Consider the following 26,122-nt stretch of genomic DNA (forward strand, 5'->3'; position numbering starts at 1 on the left):
TACCGCGGTGATTTTGAAAAGATTTTTCCTGTCTTCACTTTGATCCATGTCAACAGGGTCATACATTTGCTATTTCGCACGCTCGTTTTCAACACGTTACTTTTCGCTGGGCCTTCACGCCCAACGGGCTTCTTGTTTCTTTTAAAACCTGGACTATTCTTTTATTCTCACTTTAGACCAAATTGAAACATTATTTCGAGAGTTTTTTTCAAAAGGAGTTTTTATTGTTTTTATCTAGGGGTCAAAACCTCAATAAAGTTTGATAGAGTTTTCGAAAAAGAACATCTATATCTAGACAAATAATTTCAAGATAATTAATTTTTCTTTAGCTCATCAACTAAGATTTTCTTCTCAATTTTGAAGATTTGACATTTTAAATATTACTAATTCTAAGTTTAAAAAATTGGATAATGAATATAAACTCTTAAAATTGTTAAGCCTTAAAATGATTAAGGAAAATTTGGGACTATTTATCAATATATTTGAGTTTTTCGCCATCTGCTCAGGTCGTTTGTCTTATTTCTTTATATACTTTCAAACATTAATCAAACGTGAAATGCTACCCAAATAATCTTTTCATAAAAAATTGATTTTATTCCTAAAAGAATTGTCTGTTGCAATGTCCAATAATGCGAGGCTTCAAATTAAATTCGTCTTCATAAAATTAAGTCAAAAATATAAAATTACGAGTTTTTAGTTCATCGATTAATATCTGAACTTGCTTTACATTCAATAACCATGAAATATTTGGATAGGTTTCTCCAGCCAGACAGAATAGTCCTTTGGTTTCCTATGGCTTGAGACACTTTTTTTCCAATGAAGCTCCATAGCTTGGTTGATAGGGAATTCAAAGACAAAAAAGGGATAAACAATAGGATTTGAGAAAGCAAGGAAAAGGGAAATCGATAAAATGAACGTATAATGTCTGAGAAGGGGGTGGAGTTTGAAGGGGTTGAATTGAAAGATTTACTGATGATGAGCCTGATAACTGATGAAACGGTTATCAAAGCCATCAAAATTAAATATCACTTCGAATTTGTAATACTTCATCCAAAATGTTCAATGTCTTTCTTCTCAATGGTCTTCACATAACCACACCTATCTTTACACACCCCAAAATAAATCATCAAAATTATAGGATTGTCTCTAACCAAAAATTGCACCACAGTGTGACAACTCAAAAATTTGGAGATGTTTTAAAGCACGAAAACAAACAATTTAAATTTTGGTCCGAAAAGACCAAAAACTTTCAAAGAGATTGGCCGAAAAAATAACGGTTTAGTATGATGAGAAGACAGGCGCATATCAAGATATCAAAATTCTTTGTTATCACTTCTTATTATCTTACCAATGTTTTTTGGGGAGATTAGTGATAGGGCGACCTAATCGATCAGTGAAATAAGAACACAAAAGACAAAGTATGTAATAAAAAGATGCAAGCCACGCCTTCAACGTGAAAATGATCTACCCTAAAAATAATCATGAAAAAAGAACGGTCCCTTTTTATTATTTCAAATGGTGAATTTTGGAGAGTATCATATTATGAAGTGTCGTTTCATTTGTGATAGTAGCGCCCTTTCATTATGGGGGAGGTACCACATGAAATTAATATGCTGAAAAGTACAAAAGGATACAACAGATTTTAGAGTAAGGTCATGATGTTGGCACCAGTAAATTTTAACAGTGTATTCTGGGATATTTTGGAATGATTGCTCTCATTCATAGGACTTTTGTGTGTATATTTATTGGTGATAAGATTGTCTTTGATTTGAATTTTCGACTTTAAACAAATTTTGCGTAGCCTCGTTTTCAAGACGTAGCACCTCATACAGGCTTGTGAGGATCTATATATCGTGTGTGCGATGACTGATTGATGTAATGTTCACATCAATTGATAAGATGAGAGATGTATTAATAACAGATTTTGGTTAGTTTGGGTTGAATCAATGTTCGATTCCTTTAAGTGAGTTGCTTTGAAGTGGTCTTATTTGTGGAATAGCGACTTTATCAGCCTTCATAAATCTCCGTGACTGTTGCTTTTGATTGATGTGGAAGAAAGGGATGTTTGAATTTTATAAGAATTTTTCATGAAGTTTACTTACTAATTCTACATTCTAGATTTCACGTAAATTACAAAACTATTAAGTGATGCCAGGTCAAAAATCTTGAATTATTATGATACAAATCATAACTTAGTCAGCATCAATTTTCCCCTTCAGAGAAATGATTTTCTTTTGAATAATCAACGATAAGAAATTTTGATTGCTTATAATGAAGTCGCTGAGTTCATTTGCAAAAATTTTCTTATCAGTGACCGAAATAAACTTCGTTAAGATTTTGTAATCGTAAAATTTCATTAATTTTCTATTGTATATTATTGTATATTGTATTATTGACAAGTTATACAGTGAGAAACTCAGTGAGAAATCTAATTTTGCGGGCTTACTTTCCCCTAATGTCACCACAATTAAGTTAATTGAGATGTAGTCATTTCATATATACTGAACTTAGAAATTCAATTTGCTGAGGGTCCAGACGACGAAGATCGACGATCGTAAATATTTGTTGTTTAATAGCTAGAATTACGGTCATTTCAACTTATGTTGAATTTCCTTGTCTCACTTACCCTGTGAGAAATTTCAATTATTGGCAATGATGGTACAGTGATGGAGTTGATGGTATTAGACACCCCTATCTCACAGCCTCGGTGGAATTTTTTCCCACGACGGGGTTAAAATTTATATCGAAATCTCAATGGGGATATTGTAGAAGTTCTATTGTTCCAAGGTAAAATAAAACGTGGATGGTTTTTAAGTTTAATTTTTTTCAATTTGAATGGAAATGATATCAAAGTCAATTTCCCAGTGGGGCTGATAATTTGCAGAGTATTTTTCCCTTCGGGGACGAAACTTTGGCCAAATTTTTCACTGGGGCGGGCATCTGACCGGGACTGTGACATAGGGGTGTTATTTGGAACTCAGGCTTGGAAATTGGAATTCTCTTAGCAGACACTTCATCAAACGATGATTCAATATCATTATTACAAGTCAATGTCATAAGGATTCCATTTACACTAAAGGAAGTAAACTTCGAAGATTAAGGTAGATTCTATAATGAGAAAACTGAGCAGAGAAGAAGGAAGGAAGTGAATAAAACGGAATGGAATCAGCCACGAAAGCTCTAGTTATTAGCAATTTCGCAACAAGGATTAAAGAATTTGTAACGATTTAACACCAGTGATTGACAGGTCTCTAGAATTCAATTGAATTTCAATTCAATTGATGATTTTGACTGAAGATTTTCTCGGTCATTTTGTCTTTTGCTATCTTCAAATTCGCTTTAAAGGATATTATCGAATTTTACGTCACTGAATTAAAAAAAGATAATTAAATCTTCTTATCGATCAGCAGCTAGTAACAGTTGAGATTCTGTTTGATTGTGATCTTTTTTTGTCTCTGATGATGGTCTTCTTCCGGCAAGGTACTCTTCACTTCCGTTAAGAGGGAGGAGAAGTTCTTTTTATAGGTTATCGATTTCACAATGTTTTTAAACCACTTCATTATCTCTGATTTAAGGTTCTTAGCATTAATGTCGTTTTTACAAACTTTTGAAAGTAATGAAATTGAGCCAGCTTCCTTGAAATTAAAATCTATAATCTAATTTTTGCTACATAGTTTATCTAATTTCCTTAGGAACTATCTTAGGTATTTTCAATTGACAGTTGATCGATTTTATTGATTTTACAACATACATTTTAAAACTGATACATCCTGCACCATCCTTGCAATAAAAATTATCTTCGACGAAAAGAAATGCTAAACCGTGTCCTCATTAGGGGCCGTACGTACGTGCGCACTAAGAGGGGGGAGGGGGTCTTCTCAAAAGCGTATGCTTACGTAAAGGGGGAGGGGAGGGGTCAAAGGAAAATGTACGCAGAAAAAAAAAATTCAGTTTCATAACCCTTTTTTGCTTGTTTTTTTGTCAACTTTTACGCTTCTTATACGCATCAAGGAAAAGAAAAAGTTTCTTAAAGTTTCATGTGTATGAGGTATATAAAGGTCAAACGATTTGAATTCGAAATTTTCTTCAACCGAGGGGTGGGGGTGAATGAAAAAGTACGTACTTACCAGGGGGTATAGCCATTTTGCGTACGCTTGCGTACAGGGGGGAGGGGGTACTCGATTTTCGACATTTTAGTGCGTACGTACTATGTGGACGGCCCCTTAAACTAAAAGACATCGAAACCTTAAGACTCGATGACAACTTCGTTATTCTTTTCATCATAAGTTTTATAATCAACTATATAAAGCGATACCGGAGGTTTGAAATTCTTCATTTAGGTCCCTTACTTTGACACACTAAACATACAAATTAAGACCAAAAATATCTTTAATGCTTTTTATCTTCTTCCGTCTTCCACCGCGAAATACACTTTGTTTGTTGGGGCATAGTCCGTATAAGAAACCCAGGTCTGGAAGCCTTTTGTTTCTTTCTATTGTTGCGAACTCGAACTTGCGTTGAGAAATTATCTTGTTTTGCTCACTTTTTGATCATGTGATTAACTTATGAACCAATCCCAAGAGGAGTATTTGGCAACGTGGTCAAAAACTGAGCAAATCGATTTTTATAATCGTTATTAACAAAAAAAAAAGTTAACAAAAAGTTACAACAATAGGCTTCCAGACCAGGATTTTTTATAGTGACTATGGTTGGGGTAATTTATGGTCAAAATCTTTGGTAACAAACATCTAAAGTTACCAAATCTGTAAAGTGAAAGAAAATTCCTCTTGATTTCTTGTGTTTGGGTGACCTGTCAACGATGGAAATATATCTTAGGATATTTGTTATTTATCCCGCTACAAAACCAACACCTTCTCAAGTTCTCAACACACGCCAATGAAATTCCAGGGTTTGAGAAAAGAGGACGGAAAATGGTCTATTCATGTATTGAAACTAGGTTTGATGATTATTGTTCTCGGGTTTTCCTTCGTTTGACGTCATAGCCTATTGTTCATCAACCAATCAGCGCCCGGGGACATTTGTTTATGTTTTTAGCGATACGTACACAAGAGTTCAAGTTCAAACTCAAAAAAGCAAAATGGCGTCCGCAAGTGATGAATTAATGAGCGATTTTGATTTAAATTTTGATGCTGAGCTGCCAGAGGAACTTGTGTCGATTGAAAATTTGATATTAGATGAAGATGTAGAAATTGATGAAGATGAGGAAATACATTTTGATGTGGAGCCAATAATAGTTGGTGAAGATATTATCCAGGAGGCAGATGAACTTGAAATGGACATTGAGTCAGAATCTGCCAACTCTGAAATTTGTATAGTTTTTACAAGCGACACAGATGTGGCAATCGTCAAACCCTATACTGAAATAGTTGAACACAAACAAGAAACAAAGAAAAAACCTAATTTATATTGTAAACATTGTGGCAAGCAGTATGTTATTAAGAAGTACTTGATAGATCACGAAGAATCATGTGGTGAGTAGCTTTACCTATGTATAACAAAAGGTTTTAGTTTTTTCTGGTTTGTTTTACTTTGATTGCCTGCTCAGGACTGTAGAAAATTTTTTGATACTTGTGTATTTAAAGGGATAATCAGATGTCTTGAGATATTTAGATTAGAGAAACCTTTTGTGTAAAACCTCAAAGTATTTTTTGTGTAACAATTTTCCAGCTTCCAGAGATATCAAAATTTGAAATTTTTGAAAATGGGTTACTGTACACGGTTTTTATGTTGAAATTCAATTTTTTTCAACCAAAAACTTGTAACTTAAATATCTCGACTTTGGAAAATAGTTCGGCAAAAATATTTTGAGATTTGCTCGATCAAGACAATAGAAGAATCCCACATGCCAAACATTACAAACCATCTGATTATCCCTTTAAAGACAAATCACTTAAATCCTACCTCTTGAGAAGGGAAAGGAACTGAATGGGGGATGTCGACACTTGGCCAACTCACAGGGATACTGTTCATATTGACTATCGTATATATTGTAATTGTAATCAAATAACTTGCATCCTATAATGACATGTTGACTGTAATCATGATTTATTTCTATTTCAGGATCCAAATCAACCAAGAACCTTTCAGAATGGAGGAGCAATATACAAGAACACACATTAAGCTTTTTCAAAAATGCTGTAAGAGAGGCCGCAAAAGACAGAATATTTATTCTCAAAAAGGAATCTGTCATCCATCAACTTATAAAATATTTGACATCTAAACTGGAAGAAAATGACAACGCTATTTTAATTTATTTCAAACAATTCACCATCTTCATGCTCCAGTGTGTACCAGACCACCCCTCAAAAATTGAAAGCTGTACGTTCAAACTGGAAGAGGTTTTCAGTAGTAAAACGATATGGAAATTTTGGAGACAAATATTCAAGGACTTTCCAGAGAGCAAAGAACTTCGAATTTTACTCCATTACATCCTGCACAAGCTTCACAAACAGATCTGGAATTATCGGAATAATCTTGTTGAAAACAGGCCTGAAACAAAAGCACTCAGTTTGAAACTTACACTCCAGGAGGAGAATATATTGCGATACGTTGCAGGCTACATCCCATATGTACTTTTGAAAAAGCTTGAAGATAGGAAGGAATCAGATTCTAAAACTGCATTGTTGCTAGTGCTCCATAGCTGGAGTCAAGAACAAGGAGGGAAAGTTATCCCTTTCCTAGAATACACTCGTTCGTGGACTGAAAAGATCAACCGTGGAGGAGCATATGTCATCAATGATGAGTTTTACATTTTCATTCGCCGTTTGGAAAATGTTATTCGTACTGTTCTAAACAGAAATTTGATGGTGCATTATGCTGGAGAGGATTTAAGGCCTTTAATTTTTGAGAAAATGGACAAGAGTAGTCTTGTGAGAATGTCATGGGACTCTTTGACAAAAGATTTAAGTGACTCTCTCTCCAACTATTTGAAGAGTGCTGTTTTCAAGATATGGACCAATGTTCGAGCTAATGCTTTCATTAAGGCTTGGGTTACGATCATTAAACTTAAGAAAGAACAATAAAACAAATATTGATGATAAGGGAAAACCAGCACTGAGAAAACAGCTTTCAGGGTAGAATAAGGTTTATTGTTAGTGGTTTAAAAATGGTACAAATTCTGTGTAAAATCCTCATGGTTTTGGTTTCTCTGAAACTGAAACTTTTATAGTTGAAAAATTATTTTAATATTCAATAAATGTCCTAATTTTGAAAAATAGATCAAAATAATTTGTTTTAAAAGTGGCAAAAATCGTGAGGAATTTTATGCATAAATTTTGTTATCATTTTCTGAACGCTAAAAAGACTTGATGCTTGTGTTTAAATGCTTTTAAGGTTTGTTTCAAATAAATTGACAGTCAGGACAATCCTTTTGCAGGAACATTTTTTGAATACATTGTCAATTATGTCATGGCTTTTTAGTCAATTTACAGTGAAATCTTGCAATCCTTTCAATATGTATGGTTTAAAGCTGATTTCCAGTATTTCAGTGCAAAAAATAAAATCGAAAATAATAAATAGAAAAAGATTTTGAAAAATAATTTGAGCAGATGAAGGCTTTGTAATATTAATTAACACTCAGAACTATTATTCCAGCAAGGTATTTTTTCAATCATCTTTTTCACTCAAGGGCAATGTACCAAAATGTGTGGACTAACAATTTATTTGAAGCAAACTTTGATAAAGTCGATTTTCTTTTGTTTGCACCAAAACCTATCTACTACTGTATGCTGTTTTCTTTTGTTGTTTTTCCAAATTTGATTGTTTGGTATTTTAACCTTTTTCCCTAATTCTTAATGGAGTGAAATATTTGTCTATTTTTGATATTGACTGGTTTTCTTGTACCAAGTAACTAATTTTTTTGTTGACCTTTTGAAATTCTGGAAGAATTTGTTATAAATGAACAATTACAAAAATGGTCTTTTAAATTCTTTTTACCAAAGCAATGACGCACTATTCAGTACTTTCCCCAAAACTATTACGCTTTTAAGAATAAGATATTTTGATGTCATACTTATGGACTGCATTTTTTTCGTATTATGTCATATTTCACTTTTTTTCTTGTAATACGTATTTACATATATGTTTGTTTTTAAATCATTTATTAACAGATTTACATATCTTGGAAGATAAAAAATGTGAAATATAAGATAATAACAGTACAGATTAAAATAAAAATGTTTTTTTTTTTTTTCCTACTTGCCAAATCACAATTAAAGACTCTGATGCCCTTGAAAGAAATTTGTGACTTTTTAACTTTTCGAACACTTTTAATGAAAATCTTTTTATTTAAAATTTCGAAAAATATAAGTTTACAGTGCATAGAAAAAAGAAGGAGCCGAAATTTATAGGTTGTTAAAATCAGAATTCCAGGAAACGTGTCGGCTGTATTAAAATCTTAAAAAAATTGTTCTCCAAAAATAGACAAAAAAACAGGATGTGAGTATGAAACTCATGTCCTGTATTCGTGTTCTATTTTCAGGTAATCTTAATTCCTTATGAAAATTTATGGTCAAACACAATTTAAATAAATAAAATGATTATTTAGAGTCAATGATTATTGAATGCTGGGTATGTGAAAATACCTAAAAAAATTATCTAGATGTACACGATTTATATTTTTTCTATAAAAAAATCCCCTAAACGGTTGATATTTATATACTATTCTTGAAATTAATAAGTCATTTCTCTAAATTTCCAAAAAGACCATCATCATCATCAGCGTCTTTTTTCTTCTTTTTCTCGATTTTCGGACGTTTTGGCAAAGGTGTCATGTCATGGATATTAATCCGGGGTTTTTGTTTTGGTTTGTTGGTACCAGAGGTGTTACCACGCATAACCAGAATAGCTTGGTCCTTTGCAGCAATCAATTTCCCCTCACTTGATCCATACTGCCCTAGACTAGGATTGTCACAGCCACCAAGTCTAGCTCTTTGCTTACCTATAGATATAAAGCAATCAAGATGAAGAGAAGCCAGTAATAAATTTCAAGTCGAATCTTTACTTGCAGTAATTTTACAACTGACTTTGCATTTGATCAGTACTCTCACGTTTACGTTTACCCTCATAATAAAAATTTTGTAAGGCTCAAAGTGTCAAAATTAAGAACGATATAGTACAGCTCTGACTACGGGATTACTTAGTAGTAACATTGGGTGAAAATCGAGTTAGCTTTTTTCTGTACATAAAAAGTAAGTAAGAGCAATTTGAGGTGTTGAAAAAAAATATGAGCAGTTGAGTCTCCACGAAAGTTAACTGTTTGTTATAAAATGTGTTTACTAACCAAAATGTTCTTCGATTGGATCTTGGTTAAATCGATCGGTCAAAACGAATTCTATTCCCGGTTCTTTGAGAAGTATCGGAATCAATTTGATGGTAGAGTGAACTAAAAAGGCAGAAAAACAGTTTATTTCGAGAAAAAGCTGGGAAAGGAAGCTGCTTCGATTGACGAACGTTTGAGAATATACACGTTTGAGAATATTTTGCATAAAATGGCGTTAAACACTATTTGTTTCAGTTTGTTTAATGATTACAGAAAATATAAATACCAGTAATTCTTAATCCATTTAGAGTTTGAGGAGAAAGGCACATTCTCAATTTTCTCTTATCATCAACATCAGGTATTGCTTTGATTTCTGCTTGCCAATCGTTTAAGAATTTGAGAAAATTTGACTCCAACCACTGCAAAATAAAGAAAAAATATCAAGATGTGAAAAGTTCTAAATTAATATCTTCGATCTAATAACCCCTTAGAAAAAGCATCTCTTTGATATGATAAAAGCTTATATTCTTACATCCAAACGTCCATCTGGTTTTAAAGGATTAGGCTTTTTGAACGGCTTCAAGTTTTCTTTGTTCGTGTGAATTCCTTCGACTGTAGATTTGACGTTCATGATATCGAAAAATTCGTCCATTTAAGGAATAATTTTCTGGTCGAGACAGTAACATCAGGATTGTGCTGTTCCATGGCATCTGCGACTGACTTGCTTAGAGCCTAAAACGAGGAACACATTCAGTTATTGCAGTAGGTCATATAGTAGGCTGCTTAAAGATTTGCCGTTAAAACATTATAGAATGTTTTTAACTAGAAATCAATAGTAGAGACACATAATTACAACTGAAGTTTTGTGCAAAGTTCTGTCCAAAAGCCTAAAAACAAATTATGGTTATGGTTCATAATACTAGAATTCTTACTTGAGCTGCTAAAGCAACATTCATTCTTGCTCGTGGTGTCAACGCACATGTTCAACAGTCAGTTTCGTTTGATGAAATCCAGGTGCATCTCGATCTATACCAACGTCGTATTCTAATAGTCCAATGACATGCTGCCAGCTGATCTCTTTCCCATCAAGCTAAAACAGAACAAAGTAAAGAGTCACATCCAAAAAATATTATTAGATTCTAATACTATTTCTTCAATTTTTCTAAAGTTTGGATACTGTGATAGCAATGTGCTATAAATATAGACAACAAAAAACGCCTTTTTAAAAAGAAACCGGAAAGAAATCCGATAAGAACAAGCTAAATTATATTCTTACAAAGAGTTCTCTGGTGTTCTGATGAGCATGTGAATTTGCTACACAATTCCTTGTAGTTTTGATTAAATGAGGAACATCACAAATAAAGTAAATTCGACGACTTGGGTCGAACTTGTTGATTGTTGAATAAACAACGCCATCGATAATGTTTTCACTTCTTTTGTGGTAGTTGTAAAACTTCCTGTTTGGTGAAGCCCCCGTCGCTGACAACAACCACACCTACAAACATGAAAAAAAATCTTAAATTTACAGAACAACTTCCCTAAAAGGACATAGAAAGGGCTTTATCATATGACAATGGATTTATAGTATAAAGGTATCAAGCAGTTAAGCTAAAATAAAAAATTAATTTACTTGAAAGAATATAAAAAAGTATACCTTGAAGTCGAGGAATTCCAAAATTCGGATAGCTTCCCAAATGATATGATACAGCTCATACCCCTTGACACCAGCCCCTGCAAAATAGGCAACAGGATAATTAAGATGAAAGTTAATGGCTCGCACCATTAAAGTGAGTACGTGAGTTGCAATAGGGGGATGCTCGTCTTGGTTAGTTACACGGCGATCAAAACAGGTTATCTCATTATTGATGTCTCCCAGATCGCAAAATCCAACTATCTTGCCAGAATTCTTACTGTACACAATGCCAGATTTAATTTTCATTTCATCGTGTACAAGACCAACATGCAAATGTTGTTGGTTCTCCGTTAGTCGAAGTAGATTCTCCAATACATCAGGATTGAATCCAGTGTTATGTGTGGTAAAATTGACATATTTATCCAAAGTTTTTTTGGAGGGCAGGACCAAAAAGCCAGAATTTCGTAGATGCTCATATGCCCCAGAGGATTTAAGGTATATGGATATACACCATCGAAGCATCACAGGGGTGCCATCTCATAGTTCGTTTGTTTTCCAATGATACCTGCTTTTTCTGCTGTTCCCAAAGCAAGTGGATTGGACTGTCCTTATCAAAAGGTGAATCATTTGTTGAAACTACATTATTGCATACTTCTGTATAAAGAGATGAAGCAGAGAAAGAATTATTGCATGCAATGAGATGTTGATCATTATAATGAGTCTTTTGTGCAACATCTTGTTCTTGTTGACACATTGAAAACAAAAATAACTCACCCTTTTGGGGGAGTGAATTATTGTGTAGAAGAAGTTTTTCTTGAGAGAGTGAATTGTTGCATAGAATAAGTTTTCCTTGAGATCATCAGTACAGAGTTTTGGTAGGTGAAAGAGAAAAAAGGAAAAATTATGACCAAACCTTTAAAAAAACATCAAAAAATATCAAAAATTCTTTTTCAACAAACCTTTCAACAAATTGTTCTCCACAGCACATCCTTCATCTTCAACAATTGACTTACAAGGTTTCTCATGGACTCAAGGCTACGCTTCAACGATTTGATCTGTTTTTGCTGATCAGTTGCCTTTTTCATCAAATTATCTTTTGAGAGATATTTGTTAGCTGTGAATTTAGATGGCAGTTCTGGGCTGACCGAACGACGATAAACAATATTGTGCAAATAGTGACGGTATTTGATACATGGTTCGCATCTACTAACATCATTTCTCACCAACAACTCACAATCTTTAACACGGATAGTTTTGAGGTCTTCCACACCTGATAATGATGCATTTTCGATGGTAGCTTTTATATTGTTTTCTTTATCCTTGAATGAACATTCTTTAGAATTTATTTTCTCATCAATAAGTTTTTTAAAGTCCTCATTTCCAGGACAAAGTTTGGATGTACTTATTGTTTCAAAAATATACAAAGCATTTTCCACATTGATTACACCAGGTAGAAATTGCAAAACTTTATTATTTCTTTCAATCAAGTTTTTCCCATGGTACAATCTCCACTTGCCATCAATCTCAATTTCAAATCTGAACCCCATCACAAAACCTTTATCAATAAATGCAAATGTGTAAGTTGGATCTCCAAACTTGCTCAGATCCATAAATTACATTGATTGGCAGCTTCAGTTAATGAAATGGAGATCTTGAATTTTGATTCCTTTGATCAGGAGAACTTTCACTAGTCGTTTTCGATTCTTTTATAATTCTAAATCCTTTATTTCTCACTTTTGGTAAATTACAAATATTGCAACTAGTGTCAGAGTGAGGTTGAAAACTGGTAGAACATCTGAAGTGGTATGCGTTGCCTTATTGGCATCATCTAATTTCTTACGACGACAGTGTCACATAATTTGGGTGGATGGATACCTGTGACATCATCTTTTAAGGTATAACCGAAAAGTTCTTGAATCGTCCTTTCATATGTTGATGCCAATTTTGGATTATAGGACTTAAAACGCTTGATTACAATCTTGTTACCACAGGTTCGACATATTTCATTCAACTTGGAAAGATGTTTCCTGAATGAAACAAAATTTTATTGATTTTAATATATTTAAGAAAAATATAGAACAAACTTGGATTTCAAGTCTTTACAAATTAAAAGAGCTAACCCTGACAAAGTCATTTGTCCATAATAACATATTTTCCATTATGGGTTAGGTTAGGTTAAGTTAAGTCATTTGCATTATTTAACCTAGATTGATTAGTTAACAAAATCTTTAAGAGTAAAACTTTCTCTGAACATGTATATGCCCATATATACGTGAGAATGTGAAACAATTTCAAATTTTGCCAACAGAAATGTTAAAATCACGAAAATGTATTAAATGAAACTGAAGTTCATACTTACTCAGATGTCTCCATTTAGACAGTTATAAAAATGTTGTTTGTCTGTATATATATGCCAATTATGTTTTTATTTTATCTTAAAAATTTCTAGGATAAAAAATAGTCAATGGTATACACTCCAAATACATATTGATCTTATCATTTAGGACTAACAAAATTTTATGCATATATACCTGTATTTAATCTCATTATATCAACAGCTTATATTGCCCTCAAGTTTAACAAAATTTAAAAAATTAAAAATCTTAAACATTCTATCATTCTGTTTTTCGCTATATATGGCTGTTGACTGTATTCTAATAAACTGAAGCTCTCAATGTTATTTTAGTCCCTGTAATGGATAATGAATAATGTGTGTAGCACATATCCAGTTTGCAGAGTACAGTACGACAGTATTGCAGAAATCACTGTGATCCATCTGGGGGGGAGGGGCATTAAGGCAAATATTTCCTCACTCATTGCAAAACTAGTGGAAATAAAATCATTTTCTGGCTTTTAAACAGTTTTTCTGAATAAATGTATACTTTAAGGGCAAGGACTTCAATGCTAAAAATGTTTTGAGGGAGGGGGCAAACCCAATTAAGCTCTGAAAACTGCCAGGCGGTCACATAATCTCACACAGCCTTATTGCCATTCTTACGCTTTGAACAAATTTCCAATACAATTGAGGATATTAAAAATAGAACATAGTGTGATGGTGCTCTTAATTTGAGCAAAATAATTTCGATATCCTTTTTTCTGCTTACATTTGAGGGTAAAAAGAGCCAATTCGTTGTTTGAAAAAGACAGTAAAAGTACAAGTTCTAGGAACTGTCCGAGTTGAAAATGGCCTCCCCGAGTGTATAAATATATATTTCCAGATAGCCTCATGTTAAAGGATTCCAAAAATCTTTGGTTTGAGCACTGTATACTTATCTTTCCTGTGAAATGGACATCTTTCCAAACACCACTTTTGAAAAACCAGTCTGCACTGCCTATTTACAGTCTTGAATAACTTTTGAACAACACAGGGTTTTCCCCTGATTTCTTTTGCAAAGGAAAGCCAAATGTCTGAACAAACCAATCAAACAAGAGATATGTCTAAAATTGTGAGGAAAACCCTCAAAAAAGAAGAGAAAGTTGACTGAACATGAACAGCACTGCACATAATCGCCATCACCATTTTTTTCCCCATCTCTCAAAGGCCGCCATTTTATTCACATCGCCCGGAACATTCAAAGGGCGCCGATTTGAATAGAAAAACAATAAAACCCGAAATCATTTTCCGTCCTCTTTTCTCAAACCCTGGAAATTCCATATAAAGCTTCAACTATCATTTTGATTGAGCAGCTCATTTGATTTTGGTAGCAATACTAAATTAGCTTGTAAAGCCTTATTGATATTTTAATTTTTCCTGGTAAACCAAAATGGTCCGACATATAAACCAAACGAAGCTTTTCTAAAAATCTGTCTCTCATTGATTTACTCTGCAAGAAAATTAGATTTCTACTTTTAAAAACATATGTTTCATCCACGCCATCAGTAATTTACATGATACTATTACGTAATGTTAGCGTAATTTTGAAGTGTATGTGACCTGCCAAAATCCTTCTGTCCATATTGATGCAGTGCAGGTCTTAGGTCCCATGACGCGTCCCACGACGATTTTCAATGGTTAAAAAGTTCTTTCTATTATTGTTGAATTCATCTTCAAAGTCAAGTAAAGATTTGAAGTTTGATTAATTTATAGCAGTGAAAGGCAGAATCCTCGTATATGGTACATTGGCAAAATTTTACGATACATATTCCTTCGTTTTTGTTTACGAGAAATACTTTTTTATATTTTCTGTGACTATTTATGGGAAACAATCCAGTTTCAAAAAAACTTCTTCAGAGGAATTATTGAAAAAGACCAATTTAGACCCATTAGTTAGATTCCAAAAAAATCCTCAATATAATTGTAACTAATCCTTTTATACTTTTTTTTGTAAAATAAGTAACAAATATAGAAGGAGTCGTAAATCATCCCCTAAGATGACATTTTTGCGATAATAACATTTTCAAAACCATCCGTGAACGTTCGATGTTGATCTCAACACCAATTTGTGACGTCATTGATCTTCTCAATCGGTCAAGCACATCATTTATCAAATTCTGTTGTCACGTGATTACAAGAACAAAAGAGATCTCATAAGATAATTTTCAAGATGACAGCTTAGCTGCGGGATATCGATAACAGTTGACAAACGACCTGATTACACAACACCTCTTATGTACTCTTCCATTCGCCGAAGAGAGGTGTCTTAACGCGCGAGAAAGGACCACGCGACAGGTTACACGATATTAATAGTTTGGGATATCCTTAGTCGAGGGCCAAAATTTTTGTCGCGATTAGTTAAAGCTATCATCTATTGTTGAAAGCCTTTGAGATTTTCCGGACGGGATAAGTGTTTTTGCATAGTGGGGTATAGACGCTTGCTAGTTTTCCATTTTGAAAATCAATTTTCAGAGCATTTCATTTTTAGACTCACGAATCATCGTTGCATGTCTTTTAAATTTGAAGCGGTGACACTTTCGTCAAGTGAAGGTGAGAATAGAGTGCTTTGAAGTCCTTTAAAGTACTTTACTCAAAGACTGGCAACGTAGCTTTTCTATCACTGCAATCGAAGTATTACACGCTCAAATACATTTCAATCTTTAAGGTAAAAGGTCATATCTACATCCTGCGAAAGTCCATAAATCTACCCAAAGAGAATAAATGATGTACCTTACTCGAAGAAAGGCCATTGAAAGGTGTTACTTTCACACTTGCCAAATCAATGGTTAGCCACATCTTTCAACAAGTTCAACGCGAGGAGATGGATGGATCTCTTTTTTATATTCAACTTTAAAATAAACATACTTAAGTTTATTAGGTGCCATTTGGAATAGAGTAACCTTGTGGTTTCCCAACCCACACGATTCCAAACTTTTCGATCACGGATTAGAATTGGTTTGAAGGCGAACTGTCAGAAGGATCACTTTTGTATGCGACTTCTCAATCTCTTTCGGATGATGGATGAAGTGTAGATGAGGGTCGAGTACCTTTACTCTTTTGATAAAAATATCGTTGCGATTTTTTTCTTTTGGATAACTTGTTTCGCTTTTTGTTTGACATCGGATCTCGTTTGTGATCGATACACGCCAATTAATTTATGATACCTTTCAAACTTATCAACTTGCGTGTCGTTTAAGCCGAAGAATACCTACAAAGAAGGTGGCGCTTCGAATTCTCATACACCATACAGTATTTATTCGAAAATAAGGCCTGATAATTTCATGCAAAATTTGTATTAGGCTTGAGAAACGTGTGCAAGTGGGTTGGTACCTGTTGGAAAGGTAACTTGTAAATGTTTGCTGTCAGTACTTTGTATGGTCGAGTATATGATTTGGTTATTTCCTAGTCTTGAAAGCTACCAGATTCTGAAAATAACAGTAGTAGCTGACTGAGAGTTGACTTATCAAATTGCAGGTGAAGTCGCGCAGGTGAGTAATTTCCTCGCTGATGTTCTTCTCCTGCTTATACAGCAAGGGGAAGTAAAGGTTTGTGGATTTTTTTTATCTTGGTGTTGTTAGATTTTATTGGCAGCTTCCTTTCTTTTATCTTATTAAACGTGAGCCAGGTTAATCGAAAAGCATTGATTGGATATGGTCTAGCGCTGCTTTTCAATGTACTTTTTGAATTTCACCCTCGCACGTGTGCAAAGTCTAGGTTTAGACTAAAATCAAGTACGGAAGCATTATTCGCAGGCTGAAGATATCATGGTATCGGTGAATCAGTGTATCATAGCAAATGAATGACTAAAGTAGACATCAAAGAGAATAAGCAATTTTTCTTCTCCGAGATGGCAATCAGAAGAAAATGTAAGACTCTTATCAAGATGAAGGTCATTAAAAGTTTGAAAAGTTAAGGTATAATGTCATTAACGGTCTATACAAATAATTAATCAATAAAGTTGATGAAGATAACCAAGTCATTTTTATTTCATCAATGGGAGGTTGCATTGACAAAGCCTCTTTGTGCTTCCTAAACACGAACCCACACAATCTAAGTGGAAGAAAAAGCGAATTAACAAGATTTTTACTTCTCGAGATTTCAGAAAGTTTTGATTATTAGAATGCTTACTAATAAGGAAGATCTTTGAGGTCACTAAGACATTTTTGGCTTTCAGCAGTTGTCAATGAGTCAAATTCTTTTGAAATAATTTTTGAAATTTTGTAACAATTTTTCGATTTCATAATTTTGAAATTGTTCTCACTAAAACATTGTCAGCCATATGCTTGACATTGAGAAGGAAAATACCGTTTTGTTCGAATTTCTACTGAAATACACTCAAATAGACAGAAATCTGTATTATGACAAAAAAGTAGGTTAGAAAGAATGGAGAAAAATTACAAATAACAAATTAAAAAAACTGTCAATAAAAAAGTAACATCAGTGTTTCTATTATGCGGATTAAATGAAAATGGGGAGGGCTAAGTCAAAGGCTCAGTTTAATGAGGCTATTTCCTTGTCACATAAACCATAAACATTGTTTTATAAACTCGTCTTTCTATTAGACTTCATTGAATAATGATGGTAGGTAGAGGAGTGTGACTCCCTGCTGTGTATAGTCCAGCCTCTCGCATTAATACAAAACCTCCCTCAAACAAATCTGAGGATCATTATCAAAAGAAGGGAAAGTTTCTTCGACTTTTTGTTTTGTGTAAATCATCATCTTTTTTTGTAAGTTTACGGATTACCCCGTCTTTCTCACTGGAAACTGTACTGCATTGGATGATAGGATGCTTGTTGCTTTGGATGATGTTTCAGATCTTATCATTACTACATATGAAACGTTTTTTTTATTTTTGGTAAATTTGAGCTCAATTCGCTCACTCAAAATTTCTTTGTTTGATTTCGGTATACACTGACACTATTTTTAGTATACAGCGAAATAAAACAATCGGGGCTTTTAGCGAGCCACGCATCATTGAGCAGCAAGGTGAACCGGGTATATCTTTAGGTAATTTATCAGGATCTTTTACACAAGGGCTTACCACCGGGGCTGATTTGCCGGGGTTATAATACAGGGGTGTCATTCTGTCTGATAAGGCTTGTCATTGCTTTATATCTATTCAGTATTACAGAGTACCTTTCAATCATTAGACCAAGATCCTTATCAGTCGGGTTGCCATGGTTTTCTTATAAGGATGGCTCAGAACCAGGGGATTAGGTTTCAGAAGAAAGTATATAATACCTCATTTATAACCTAAATGTGTCTTAACTTAGTGTAGTGTGTATTTCAGTAGCGCTCCACATTGCTCCGAGTTAGTTGAAATACAAATGTATTTTGATTGGGTCGTTTGAATTCTTTTGATTCGCGGAGGAAGGAGAAGAAGAGGTTTCTTCTCCGAAAGAGAAGGACGGTGATTGGTTGATTACTTTGCGATCTTTTCAAATCCAGATAAAATCCATTCTCTTAAAATTGACGAGTTGAAATACCAGATTAGAGAGTAGAGCAAATATAGAGGAGTATAATTCGAGTTGTCAGATATCTATCTCGTTAAAGTATTTTCGTTCAATAGATAGACGGTCCACTGATGATCATCTTTTGTGAATAAGGAAGAACAATTTTCTTTTCTTGTTGAAATATTAGAATGATGGAATAATCTGATGGCTGGATGAAGATTCGTTCTGTTTGTAATAATATGTCATCTTATCAAAAGACCTCATCTCAAAATATTTAGTAAAGGTTCCCTTTGATGTAGTGGAAAAGGGTGAAAGATGTTTGGGACAGCTCTTATCAAAAAATCGAAGATCGGAAAACATAGTCTCATTTTACTATTGAACAAAAATGAAATTCTTCCAGTTGTTTACCAGTTCTTTTTCTCCATCAAATTAGATTTTTTTGACAAAATTTTATAAATATATTTCAACTAATTTTCCATTATCTATAAAATGCATCGCTAAACTTTGATGTAGACCCGATTTTTTTCTACTAGAGGAACTGATAAGAAGTTTCCATCTTGTCTCTACCCTAAAATAAGAAAAAATCAATTTCCCATTTCTCAATATTTTAATTGATTGTAAGCAAAAACAAAGGGAAAGCCTTATTGTGTGTTTCACAAACATATTGAGCTACAAAACATGATAATAGACTAGTCTTTAGGAATGTTTGCGACGCGATGAGTAATTAATTACGTTGCAAGAAAACAGGAACGGAGCCTCTGAAGATATTTCCCCCTTCTGATTGCAATCGCCAGAAACAGATTCCAGTTAAAATGACTATAGAGGGGTAGCAAAATTAAACTTCTTATGAATAATCTCGAAATCTATTCTTTCCTGTTGTATTAGAGGATTCAAAAAACGTTTATTCTTCTTTTCAGTTCGATTGAAGAGGAATAGGGGGAAATATTACGCATCGCCTTCACTTAACCAGTCTGCTTCACAAAAAATTAATCTTCAATAAATTCTATAAAAGAGCCAATGAAATAAAAAAGGAGTCTTTAAAGTTTTAAAAAATTAAATGAAAAATAAAACTAACAATCTATTCAGTCCGGAATACTTCGATATCAATTATTCTGTCTCTCTATTTGTTTGTTTCAAGGGAGTAAAGTTTTAATTTATGTTAATTTATGACTGTTGAATAAAATTCACGGAAAATATTATATATTAATATCCGAATTTTATTTTGTTGATTTATTACATTCTAATGTACTCTTCTCCTTCTAGAGAATTAGAACAATAGAAGTGGGATTAAATAAAAAATAGGCGTTTAAATACACCCATTGTTCTATTTATTATTGTCATTTAATCTATTCAATTTTACATGCATTGTTATTTTTAGAGAGCTATTGTTTGAAGAAAATAATAGAAAATCAACTTGATATAAATACAAGGTCGAAGACAATACATGACAGTATTCCAATCAACGACACGCTGTACATTGGTCAAACGAAGATATTCATAATTACCAAAGAAGATATAATTTGAAAATAATATTTTCTGGAAAAGTGGGTGTGTTATGCCATCCAATGGACTTTAAACCTCCCGTTTTGAAAGAATACATAAGCACATCACCTCCTTACATAAAACATCGAAGTACTCCCGACAGCGTCGAGAGCAACGATCCTAAACACACGATTATTCCTAACGACGACGACGCTCACCGACAATCACCGATCGTTTTCATCGACAACGAAGAGAAACATTTCATTAAACGATCGCCGAAAGATTTTGTTGATCGACGACTTTTGCCAGGTGCAGCACCGCTACCTTTGAAATACAAAGCAAGTAAAGCATATCATTTACAAACCAGCACAATGGGTCCACTCTGGTGCACAAGCTCCTGTTGCTCAGGTAAGAAAACATATTTTGCGTTTTAGGGTAATATTCAAAGGACAAAATTTGTAGGTGTTATTTTTCATTTATTTTGCTCATGTGGTAATCTGTCATGTCAAAACCACCGATAGGCAAACACACGAATCAAAATGAAATTATCCCAAGTAATTAAGTAATTAGGAAAACCATCATGAAATTAGCAAGGATGCTTATCAGTATCAAAAGTATAAAAAACAAAAACACACGAAGTACTGATCTGTGGTTTATTCTGTAACTCAATGCTCCCGGCATGAGCTCAAAACGTTTTGGTTGTGTAATTTCTATACTCATCTATTGTTATCGCAAAAGAAATACTCGAACTCAAAAGAAACTTTTATTGTTCTTTGAACTCAAAAATTCCGAAAAAAATTGTATAATTTTATAAAAGAGGGACAAATATTTCAAAATTTCATTCGCGTAACGGGTGGTCAGTAAATTTTACAAGCTTCAAAGAGGCCGAAGGTATAAGTTAACGTAAACAAGATATTTGATAGGGCTGGTATAATACTGATCGAAAACATTTGCTAACATTAGACCAGACACTGAGCTAGCTTCCAATGTTTTGACAAACTCCAGGACACCGTATACCTGTCTTAAAGCATTAGCAATGATATAACGTTCGAGAGGGGTATGTCGAGGCGCCATCTCACAGTTATTACGTCGACAGAAAAGATATCAATATTCTGAAGTGATATCTTGAAAAAGTAAAATTTGACATTTCTCTATTAGTGCAATCTCATGACTGAACGTCGACCAGTCCACAACAAATATGCTTTCACAAAAAAGAGTTCATCCTAAAGACTTGATGTTAAACTATGTTTCATTTCAACTTCTAGATCAACGAAAACCAACGGCAGCCGAATTCTTCTTCCCGCCATCAGGGCACGGACAGCGATACCCTTCAACTCACATGACTTCACCTGTACCATTGGTGTCGCCCTACCCCTACCCTTCACCACCCTACCGTTCACCCAAAGAACCACAACCACTAACACCATCATCACCGACATCTTCAAACTCACCGATTCCATTCTCTCAAGAACAGATCTCCAAAGTTTGCGAAACTTTAGAAGAATGTGGCGATATTGAGCGACTATCCCGATTCTTATGGTCACTACCCACAACTCCCGATGTCCGTGATGTCATGAACTCAAGCGAAACAGTATTAAGAGCAAAAGCACTAGTAGCTTTTCACAATCATCACTTTCATGAACTTTATTACATACTCGAACACTTTCGGTTCGGTAAAAAATCACATGGTAAATTACAAGCAATGTGGCTTGAAGCACATTACATGGAAGCCGAAAGGTTACGCGGTCGTCCGCTCGGACCAGTCGATAAGTATCGCGTTCGAAAGCGTTTTCCACTTCCACGAACCATTTGGGATGGCGAACAAAAGACGCATTGTTTCAAAGAACGAACAAGAAAACTCTTAAGGGAATTCTACTTGCAAGATCCTTACCCAAGTCCATCCAAGAAGCGCGACCTTGCAGAAGCAACACACCTGACACCAACGCAAGTTGGTAATTGGTTCAAAAATCGACGACAAAGAGACAGAGCTGCTGCAGCCAAACACAAGTAAGTACCCTAAACCTCAACGACCTAAACTGTTTTTAAAATGTTTAGCTTAACTTATCAGTGGTCATTTTTTAATCTTTGTGGACAATTTTTAAACATTTCTTTTTTTCATTTTCTGCACAGAAACCAACGTCAAGAGATGAACATGCAACATTCCTTCGAAGATGACGATGATAGCGACACGTTGGAAAACATCCTCGACAACGACGAACAAGATTCCGATTCCGAACATTCTACCGACAACCGCAAAACTTTACAGTCCAATCCCGACAGCGACAAATTGAAAGCTGTTATCAATCACCGATTATTCAGCGATCCAAATATGGTCAAGTCTGTACCCATCTTGACACCCAAACCAACAACGAATTCGCACTCGACTTTTATGATGTCCGACATTCTAAAGAAAACCTCATCCACGCCACCTACCGCAAACATGGTCCTAAAGCCCTATCTACACAATAAACCAAACCTGTTTGTACACACGAGGTAAATTGGTCGGTAGCAAATCAATGAATTTTTTTAAGAAATCTGCTGTGCAGATCTGTCATATATTTTTTGGATTATTTTATGAATATGTATGATATTATTGAAAAGAAAACTTAAAATTTTAAGAGATATGAAGGGATGTACATAATATTGTTTTTACTTTTTAGTTATTTTTTAGGCCTTAGGCATTTCCCCATTATCCCTTTCTATTAGACTATGTAATATTTTCTTCTCGGCGAAGAAACCAAAATTTACTAGACTCGCCAAAATAATTTCAAAGCTAACTTTTTCAGGCATTTTTATTTTTCAGTTTTATTAGCTCTCTATTTTTACTTTGATGGATTTTTATCAAAATATATCTAGAAAATGTATATTAAAATGTAACTTTTATCACTAGTTCATTCTTTATCATTGTTTTTTCCTGAATCTCAACTTGTAAATAGAAGAAATTGAAAAAAATATTATGAAATATATAATATAATGAAAATATGAAACGAAAAATAAAAACTTTTGGATTTATTTCATTTTCTTGTATCCTATGGTCTCCTATGTATCTTGTAAAAATGCTGTGGAGATGAAGATAGTTCATACAAAAGGAGTTTCAAGCCCGGGGGCACTCGATCTGAAAACGACCATACGTTCGGCCCAAAATGCACTTTTTCAACAAGACTTGAAAATGTGGAATTTTTCCTCCAAAATTGACCAATTTTGTGCCAATTTTACCAAAGAATTGGCCTTTTATCACAATTTCCCACCCTTACAGTGCAGTTCAGTGCAGTTTTGTAATTTCCTACCCTTACAGTGCACTAGCTGAACTATGAAAAACCTACCCTTAAGGGCCGAACGTCTGGTAGGTCATTTACCTTGAGTGCCCCCCCCCGGGTTTCAAGTCTTGCCTTTGCCTCAAATATGATTAAATTAAGTCCAGCACAAATAATGTGAAATTCTTCGTTGTGATTTTGGGACGCTCGAAACTATTTCCAAAGTTAAAAATGAAATCCCTTTTCTCTGCCTAGAAATGATATTAATAAGGGTATATAATCCCGTCTTGAATGAAACCATAGCAACAAACATTAAAATTTCGGATGTTGGAAACGGTTGGACAATCGGGGTGATGGGAAAGGAACAACATTATTACACCGATTTCATTGAGTAGCGTTGCTATTTATTTGTGATTTAAAAGTGCAGTTTCTAATACCGCTTTGCTCTGACATCCATTTATCATCGACCTTTTTTCTATTCCATGTGTTTACTAGGGTGAACATAAGCGAGTGTAGAGAGGCGGAGGGCTGTACTTGGCATCGTGCTACTAAAACGATGGTACTCTTTTTGTAAAGAATAGAGTGTTTGGCATCATAATTCTTTATACTTTCAACACCTTGGCTTGCTAAAAACTTATTAAATCTTAAAAATTGAAACTATTAAAGTCATACCTTTTTGCAACTCGCTGTTAAGGACATCGAAAATCTATTGTCTGCAATTGTTGCAAAGAATTTATACTAGTGTGTTTAGGACCCTCCCATCGCTGCCTTCAACAATCTTTTTATTATGAAATACTTGATAAAGCAAGCCATAGATTTGTGGGGCCATAGAGAGCCCAGGAGCGACCGAAAATACTGTGCAAGCGATGCGATATCGCAAAAAGAAGTTAATTGAATCCGCTAGTGATAGCGAAGACCTTTGGCTTTAAATGTTACAAAAGTTTACAAATATTGAAAAAGCTTCTAAATGCAAAGGTTAAAGGCAAATTTCAGAAAAACAGCTTCCCTGATGCGTATGGAAATCGATAGTAAATATTGGTGAAATGCTGAGCCATGGCTTATAGACTTTTTGTCCTGATACATTGAACAAGTTACAGATGAAACTGCATGATGTGCATTCCTCTGAACTGTAGGAGGAGGATGTATCTATTTCTTTTGCTTGAAGACCGCTGTGAAATATCATTAGCTTTGTAAGATACCATTCAAGAATGTCAAAGATTGTCATCAAGAGATTTTTCCTTGAATAATTTTATTTTGAGGGGGCATAGCCTAGAAATCTAAGCTAATTTGATTAAGTCACTTCGATGAATCTGGTGGTAAGTTGGGGCTGAATAACTATTCCAAGGCAAACTTAAAATCCGTAAATATGAAAAAATCTTTAAAACACCGAAAACGCTATATTGTCATAAGCCGTGTGGCTAGGAGGGGCATACATTGGAAAGTTTTTTCAAGGAGTTTTGTCCTCTTTATTTAAGTCATTATTAAATTATCGACGCTATCAGGATGAAACCTGCTAAGTCTTAAAAAAGATAGGTGGTTTTTAGAAAATCCTTAATCAGATCAGTTGCAATCCGAATGCTTTTCTTTAAAATTTTCTGTATTTCTGGTCGCTTTTAACTGTCGGTATTTACAAAGTTTCATTTTGAGATATCTGGTCACAAATTCAAATAAAGCTATTGATGTAAAGCTTCAAATCATTGAAGTTAATCAAGCGACTTTTGTGGACATCACAAGAAGGTACAAATATAAAGATTTCTTATCTAAAACAAAGTGTTTGCTTTACTTCCTCCTTGTGGCTTGATCCAACACAAGCGTTTCAAAAACGGTGCAAACACACTATGCCAATTGACCAATATCCGTTCTTCATTTCCGTTTTGTTTCAACCATTTAGTTATCTGATAAAGATCAGAGTACAGATGCTCTTTCAATTTTTTATTACCACTTTGAGGTAAGATGATCTGACCTTTCAGACGTCACTTTAAAGGAATTATACGACAAAATGAAAAACGACGTGACGTCGCAAAAAGTGGACGATAGAAATGTTTATTACTTTACAAGCTGTCGGAAGTTATGGATAATGCTTTTCTAGTTCTTGAAAAAATGGCACGAAAAAATGGCATTGCTTCATTGGTCGTTTTGTAGAGCAATTTTGGTTAGGTGTATTTTTCAAAAAGGTCTTTAAAGCTTAAGACGAAGTAACCGTTTTAAATTTTTATTAGCGAATTTATTTGTATGTGTATTTTTCTGTAACGGAGACAGTTACCACTTAATTTATCTAGACCCCAACTGACTGAGGGCGGTGGTAAATTAGGATTTTTACGTTGAATTTGCGAACCAGTTGATCATCTAGTTCTAGTCCCGTTAATTCAATGCATTCAACGCATCTACTTAATACAATTCGCATTCCATGGCTACATCTAGCCTGTGATAGTGATCAGTGTCCCTGCTGTGAAATATTTCAGTCCAATTAAAAGAGGAGGTCTTTTACATAAGCCCAATAAAGCTGAACTGACTGATCGCCGATCTGAAGTTTTTAATTCTTCGCAATACCTATAAATCCCTATCTTAGTGACAAATAGCCTTCAAGACAATAAAGGTTAATGATATCATACGTAAACAGTAAGAACTTATTCACCAAGGATCAA

The 26,122-nt window shown here is 34.2% G+C and overlaps 3 protein-coding genes across 3 annotated transcripts; 2 read left to right on the plus strand and 1 right to left on the minus strand.

The window, feature by feature from the left end:
- The first annotated feature begins 5,085 nt into the window (after positions 1–5,085).
- LOC136819685 (uncharacterized) lies at positions 5,086–7,043 on the plus strand. Its single transcript, XM_067075930.1, has 2 exons — positions 5,086–5,492; positions 6,082–7,043. Exons 1-2 carry the CDS (start codon positions 5,099–5,101, stop codon positions 7,041–7,043), a joined length of 1,356 nt encoding a protein of 451 aa, XP_066932031.1. The 5' UTR covers positions 5,086–5,098.
- A 1,656-nt stretch (positions 7,044–8,699) lies between these two features.
- On the minus strand, positions 8,700–9,932 carry LOC136819696 (uncharacterized). The gene is made up of 4 exons (XM_067075940.1): positions 9,813–9,932; positions 9,567–9,699; positions 9,302–9,403; positions 8,700–8,959 (listed from the first exon to the last, which is right to left on the minus strand). The coding sequence occupies exons 1-4, from the start codon at positions 9,930–9,932 to the stop codon at positions 8,700–8,702; spliced, it is 615 nt and encodes a 204-aa protein (XP_066932041.1).
- A 10,191-nt stretch (positions 9,933–20,123) lies between these two features.
- LOC136819116 (homeobox protein SIX3-like) lies at positions 20,124–23,154 on the plus strand. The gene is made up of 3 exons (XM_067075289.1): positions 20,124–20,631; positions 21,489–22,230; positions 22,354–23,154. Exons 1-3 carry the CDS (start codon positions 20,307–20,309, stop codon positions 22,718–22,720), a joined length of 1,434 nt encoding a protein of 477 aa, XP_066931390.1. The 5' UTR covers positions 20,124–20,306; the 3' UTR covers positions 22,721–23,154.
- Positions 23,155–26,122: the final 2,968 nt, after the last annotated feature.

This window comes from Clytia hemisphaerica, unplaced genomic scaffold (assembly GCF_902728285.1).
Source record: "Clytia hemisphaerica strain Z4C2 unplaced genomic scaffold, Clytia hemisphaerica genome assembly, whole genome shotgun sequence".
NCBI classification, from domain to species: Eukaryota; Metazoa; Cnidaria; class Hydrozoa; order Leptothecata; family Clytiidae; genus Clytia; species Clytia hemisphaerica.